The 7,197-nt window shown below is 36.2% G+C and overlaps 1 protein-coding gene across 1 annotated transcript in view; it reads right to left on the bottom strand.

The window, feature by feature from the left end:
• Window positions 1–7,197, bottom strand: part of LOC107661854 (dynein assembly factor 5, axonemal-like) — a 27,636-nt gene that overhangs the window by 8,748 nt on the left and 11,691 nt on the right. Inside the window, exons 7-10 of the mRNA XM_016451640.1 lie at window positions 3,773–3,916; window positions 3,364–3,532; window positions 1,453–1,600; window positions 573–723 (exon numbers count right to left, since the gene is read on the bottom strand). Coding sequence (XP_016307126.1) covers window positions 573–723; window positions 1,453–1,600; window positions 3,364–3,532; window positions 3,773–3,916 — 612 coding nt within the window. The remainder of the gene's footprint in view (window positions 1–572; window positions 724–1,452; window positions 1,601–3,363; window positions 3,533–3,772; window positions 3,917–7,197) is intronic.

The raw sequence follows: 7,197 nt of genomic DNA, 5'->3' as shown, positions 1-7,197 counted from the left end.
ATCGGGAAAACATTTTTAAAATGCACCTACTAGGAAGAAGAGCAATAAGACGGCATTATAAAATGAAATAGTGCGCTTTGATTTTGAATGGCGAAGACGTGCTCACCCACAGACACTCACAGGTTCATTTTGAAGTATTAGCAAAACAACAAAGCTAATGCTTTTCACGGAACGTATGTAATTACCCATTAAACATTGTGATATAGCCTGGTTCGTTGGTCCGTTAGATCGGATTGCTTTCTCACTACAACCGAACCGCTCCAGAGTTAGTTTTCAATCGAGCCGAGACCACCTCGTTCAGGCGATCTCGGACCGATTGTTTTGGCGCGGATCCGGGCGCGATTGCTGTGTTCACATATGCCCAAACGAACCGAGCTAAGGGGGGAAATGCGCCAGGTTCCGAAACAATGGCCCAGGTGCGAAAGCACCCTTAATTTGTGTTCTGAAGATGAACGAAGGTCTTTCGGGTTTGAGGGTGAGTAATTAATGACAGAATTTTCATTTTTGTGTGAACTAACCCTTTAAATGCAAAATGCTGTTTTATGCGGTGTATTATATATGTGTATTATTACTCGTTCCGCTGGGAAAGCCGCCCCATGTAGGACAGCTAACAGGCAGCTGAGAGCAGCGGTCCTGACAGCTGCGGCAGATCGACCCAAACGCCACACCAGATTAGGCAGCAACAAATCCTGCAGGACCAGCTCCATGTATTCAGCAAACCTCCTACAGAGAGAAAACCACAACAAATATGACAGTCGAATCATGTCATGTGACCTGACCTGTTTTAAACAGACATTAAATCAGCAGGGCTAATGACATTTTTTGCAGTATATTTGCTTAAAGCCATTCCCTTTGGGGATTTCCGGTGATGTCTTTAGCAATGATAATGATTCCTAAACAAACTAAATAATAATTACCTTTATTTAAAAACAATAGAAGTCTAAGATATGTCCTGATTTAGATGTCTAGGTAAACCTTTGCATGCGTGTGGTGTCTTTCCTTTCACTCTCCTCGTATTTCACTTTGCAAATCATAGAGCCACATGAAACGGAGGAATTTGAGGTGAACAGTATCATACACCATATATATCTGAACGGGACTATCCTGACACGCTACTTTATTGGGGTAATTATGAAGGTTTGTCTTTGAAATGCATAATATTTAGATCCATATCAGGCATCACAAAAGATCTCTGTTCTCAAAATGCATAAATCATTGTAACTATGCATGTTTATACATATATTTAAGCAAGCAGTGGTGAAAATATCAAGTGTTCGAAAGCTCAGTTGTTTAGTAGTAAGCAACTGCTGTTCTCTCTCGTGCTTCAGTGCTATCAGGTATGACAGCAAGCTTAGTACATAAATTTTTCATCAAGAGCATCAACATATTCTGCAATGATGCAAACTGCACAATAACCACATGAAGTTCAGGATCTGTGTTTGATGAACTGACCCCTGTGAGTCCAGAGTGTTGCTGGAGTCCAGCAGTAGTTTGGACAGCATGGTGAAGATGTGAAGTCTCATCTCAGGGTCTCGACTGGGTTCAAGGCAACTCTTTAACAGAGGCAAGAGGGCTGGAAGAAACTCTCCCACCACTGGACCTGAAGGAAAACATATAAAGACGATAAAAAAACATAGCATTTGAGAATGCTAGTAATTTAAAGTGATAAATGTAACTATTTCGAATAGATTACTTTGATTAGTCTGCACTACTAAATTATTTGTATTTTGCTACAGTTAAAATTTCATTATATTTTAAGTAGTGCTGTCAAACGATTAATCGCATCCAAAATAAGTTTTTGTTACACAGTACACATACATATATTATGTAAACAAAAACTGTTATTTGATGCGATTAATCGCGATTAATCATTTGACAGCACTAATTTTAAGAAATATGAACTCCATTTTACTCCAATATTTGCTCCATAGTATTTTTAACATTTAATTCGATTTTTTAAATTTAATTTAACTGATTTTATTTTATTTCCTTTACCATTCAAAAGTTTGTGGTGAGATTATACTAATAAAAGTTATTGTAAACTTTCTACTCATCAAATAATCCTGGGGGGAAAAAAATGTATGAATTCTCTAAAGGGGTCATGAACTGCCTTTGTTTTTTTTAAATTTTGTACTGTTCTCTGAGTTCCACTTATAATGTTATCATATTTTTACATAAAAAAAACAACATAATTTTAAAGTAATAGGCTATTTTCTGTCCTGTTTTTGACCCCCTCATCAGAACGCTCTGTTTGAATAGGTGTGGTGGATTGTAGACTCAGAAGTAAACGCCCACTGCTCTGATTGGCTAATAGTTGTGTATGTTTGACAGTGTACATTCCTCATAGATGGATGCTGCTGTGATTTAAGCGTAAATAACTTAATACATCTCAAACGATCTGTAAGAAGAGACAAAGCAATAGTGATCACGTAATGAAGACAGCTACTCACACTTGTGTGTTGGGGAACCCGTACCGCGACCTCTGTTCTCTGTGCTCGCGGTTCGTGTGCGCTGCACGCAAACAGGGCGCAAGTTCTTTCCGTTCCTGCACTTAAATAATTTTTAATCACATTAAAATGCAAACGCAGGAACCGTTAAGCAGAATCGAAATGCACGCGTCTTATCGAAAACCCGGTTCCTGGAAATTTGGAACCGGTTCTAAAATGGAACCGGTTTTCGATACCCAACCCTAGTTGTGACATTACTATCAGATCCAATAAAGTCGGCACAGCATTGTCTTTTAGTTTCAATCTTTTTGAAAATCCCACATCGAATTGTGCCTTGTTTGTAAATGAATCCGCAGCAAAATGAAGTGAACAAAAGACGAGTTATTACTGACGGGGTCTGGAACTTCATTAAAAATAAAGTTCATTCAATCTTTCCCAATGTTGGGATCAGAAGGAAGGCAATGCAAATACTGTTTTTTCCCCCACAACTTGGCACTGCACAGTGTCTTGTTGTCTTCAGAGCCATCTTTATCGCTTGGTTTCTGTGTAGACCTGCGCATTCACCTCTCTCGAAAACACATGCATGAATCGGTGGGCGGGGCTAAACAGGCAGTGATGTCGATCTTCTTCTGCAGAGGCGGTGCTTATCCACACTATTACATCATAGAGTAGAACATTCCACAAGCTATCGTTTTGGCAGACTGCCTTCAATATAAGCTGTTTTTAGACTAACAAAAAAGTTTTGAGTTCTGAAACTTACAGGATGTTTTTATAGTACAGTGACCTCTTATATGTCAAAACATGAAGGGAATTTTGGTTTCTCAGTTCATGACCGCTTTAATGAGTTCAGTTCTTTGTGTGCATCTAAACAGAATGATGGTTGTCATTCCTGGCTGCAAATGAAGCACACACTCACCGGACTGCCTGGTGATGATCTCCAGCTGTGTTTTCTGAATGGAGTAACTGGTCCAGGTGTGATGGGAGTCAGACAGCCACTGCAGCAGATCTGCCATGTGCTGCCGGTACAACTCACACGCTCCACTGAGACCCTGCGCCTCACACAAACACCTCACTGACACCTCTGCCTGACAGAGAGAGAGAGAGACACACAATAATGCTCAATCCATTGACGTGTTTGAATCAAGTATATATCTAGGGGCTGGTAAATTAGGCTGAGCAGCTCCTTTGGACATGCAATAAGATTTTGTACAACAAAAGGCCCTGCAGTAAGTTCAATATAATGAACTCAGACTGGTCGTATCTAATGTGTACAGCTCAATCTGTGTATGGGAAAGCTTCATGCACACCATTCATGTGAGTTTTACCTTGCTGCATTGTTCCTGCTGTGAGGCGAGACTCTGAACTGACACCAGGACCTTCAGCAGCTGCAGACTGATGACAGCACAGTCCACCTGACACACACACAGCACAGCGTCCACACACACCAACAACTGATCCAGATACTGCACCTGAGGGACAATAAGAAAAAAGAATCATTTACAACTTTTCACACTGCCACTTTTCATTACTTTTGTTTAATGTTAACTTTGTCATTTATTCCTTTTTGCTTAATTTTCTGTTACGTTTTAAATTAAATTAAATTAACATTTGTACCAATGCTGCCATATTTGTCGTTATTTTGACCTAATTTGTATTACTTCAACAAATGGACTCTCTGACCTCATAAATCTGTCCAAAACACACAATGACATCAGTCTCTGTTAAAATAAAATAAAATAACATTAAAATAGCAGACAGGCTTATACACAGGTAAAAAAAAAAAAAAAAAAAAATATATATATAATAATTATTAGGTACTGTTGATGACGTGGTCTCAGCTTGGAAATAAATTTTAAAATATATTTTATTTTGTACTAGTTTGATAAATGGACAGTTTTTGTCTATCAATAAAGGACACTATAACACATCTAAACTCTCTGACCTTGTAAAGCAGTCTAAAACTCTTGACAAGCTTTTCTTTCCATCAGTCTCTGTTGTTTTCCTATCCCACTGCATTTTTACCCTCCCTCAAGACCTCTGTGTGTCTCTTTCCATGCAGTGATCACATGTCTAGACAAAGTGTCCCATTCACAGCAACATTAGGATCATGACACTGTTTCCTCCACTCAGCGGTTCTGTCATTAGCAGGGCCGGGATGATTAACATGCAGGTGTTTTCACTGGCCTACAGGAAGTGTGTGTGTGTGTGGGGGACACTTTTACTACTAAATTTAGAAGGAACAACTGAAGAGCACTGTTTTATTTATGTTCAGGATTGGAGTATGATTTATGCATTTACTTATATGATTAATAATGTTCAATAATAATACAAAAATATGTATATATATAAAAAAAAAAAACTTAGGCTGACAGGGTTATGCATGGGTATAAAAAAAAAATAAAAATAAAAAATAAATAAATAAAATGAGGCAGCCAGGGTTATGCACAGGTATAAAATAAAATAAAATAAAAATAAGATAAAATAATAAGGCAGACAGGGTTATGCATGGGTATAAAATCAAATAAAATGAGGCAGCCAGGGTTATGCACGGGTATAAAATAAAATAAAAATAAGATAAAATAATAAGGCAGACAAGGTTATGCATGGGTATAAAATAAAATAAAATAAAATAAAATAAACTTAGGCTGACAGGGTTATGAATGGATATAAAAAAAGAAATAAAAAAATAACATAAAATAAAATAAAATGAGGCAGCCAGGGTTATGCACGGGTATAAAAATAAAAAATAATAATAAAATAAAAAAAAATAAAATGAGGCAGCCAGGGTTATGCACGGATATAAAAAAAATAAAAATAAAATAAAATAAAATGAGGCAGCCAGGGTTATGCACGGATATAAAAAAAATAAAAATAAAATAAAATAAAATGAGGCAGCCAGGGTTATGCACGGATATAAAAAAAATAAAAATAAAATAAAATAAAATGAGGCAGCCAGGGTTATGCACGGGTATAAAATAAAATAAAATAAAAATAAGATAAGATAAAATAAAATAATAAGGCAGACAGGGTTATGCATGGGTATTAAATAAAATAAAATAAAAATAAGATAAAATAATAAGGCTGACAGGGTTATGCATGGGTATAAAAAAATATAAATAAAAAAATAAAATAAAATAAAAGGAGGCGGCCAGGGTTATGCACGGGTATAAAAAAAATAAAAATAAAATAAGATAAAATAAATGAGACAGACAGGGTTATGCACGGGTATAAAATAAAATAAAATAATAAGGCAGTCAGGGTTCTGCACGGGTATAAAAATATAATAAATAAAAATAAAATAAGATAAAATAAAATAAATGAGACAGACAGGGTTATGCAGGGGTATAAAATAAAATAAAATAATAAAATAAAATAATAAGGCAGACAGGGTTATGCATGGGTATAAAATAAAATAATAAAATAAAATGAGTCAGTCAGGGTTATGCACTGGTATAAAATAAAATAAAATAAAAAAATTAGGTAGACAGGTTATGCACAGGTAAAAATAAATAAATAAATAAAATGTTATACTGAAAAAAAAAAAAGTACTGTTAGTTGACAGCGTGGTCTTAGTTTTGAAATATATATATCCCATGATCGTTATAATTAATGACTTACAGATCAAGAAAAGTTTTTTTTTTCCCCATTATGCAACGGTAATAAATAACTCATATCAAAGATGTCACTTTATGAGCAGATTTCCAGATAACACTCGTAAAACAGAAGCACGTTCTCCAGTTCACGCCTAGGGCCGTCAGAGGAGTGATTGACAGGTCTGACAACTGTTTTAAACCAGCACTCTCTGCCATTCCCGTCCGTCTGGCTCTTCCTAGTCCATAAATGTGCTCCTGTCTCCACAGCGGCCCCTCAGCAGAAGCGTGTCTCGTCCCACCCCGTCTCCAGCTCTTCCTTTTTCAGAACAGAGGTGAGCAGGCCACAGCTGTCAGCTACCATATGTAAAATATATATGCTCGCGAGCATACGTTTGCCTTTCTTCAGACAGCTGAGATTTACATTCCTGCTTGCAGTCCCATAGCAACACCCAAAACAAAACTAGTGCACGGAGAACTAGTGCTTGTGTTTTCCATGTCCTGAAGGCATCGCAAATCCAATTCAGAACACATTACACAAACGCACACCTTGTGTTAAAGACCCACAACATCTAGCAAACCCCCAAAGGAGGACTGCAGGCGTATTATTTCCTAGCCTTGTTCTTACACGATACCTTTTTTCCGATGGTTTTGGAAAACAGACAGTCGAAAGTGTTCTGACAACACTGACATCAAAGCTGCAGAGTACAGGAAAGATCAGAGCATCTGCCTCTGTTCACTCAACACTGCCTTCACTGCTATTCCACAGACTCAGGCTCGTGTCAGGAACACACAATTCTTCTTGAGTTTGATACATTATTTATTATAGACATAATCGAATATTCACTCAACACTAAATTCCCCAGTTCAGACCATTTACTGAAACTAAGAAGTGTTAATGTAGAATTGATTTAGTTTTATTTAGTAATAATTTTTTAGTATTATACTATAATAAGCATGCATTGATATTTTAAATTAAGTTTTATTTATATTTTTTCATTTTAAGCATTACTAATTTTGTTATGTGCTTTAGTCATTTGTATTAGTTTATATATATATATATATATATATATATATATATAAAATTATTAATCGCATCCAAAATAAAAGTTTCTGTTTACATAATGTGTACTGTGTATATTTATTATGCATATATAAAT

The sequence above is a fragment of the Sinocyclocheilus anshuiensis genome, unplaced genomic scaffold, assembly GCF_001515605.1.
Source record: "Sinocyclocheilus anshuiensis isolate Anshui unplaced genomic scaffold, SAMN03320099.WGS_v1.1 scaffold47, whole genome shotgun sequence".
Lineage (NCBI taxonomy): Eukaryota > Metazoa > Chordata > Actinopteri > Cypriniformes > Cyprinidae > Sinocyclocheilus > Sinocyclocheilus anshuiensis.
Note: the sequence above shows the minus strand (reverse complement) of the source record. Positions and strands in the feature narration are given on the sequence as shown.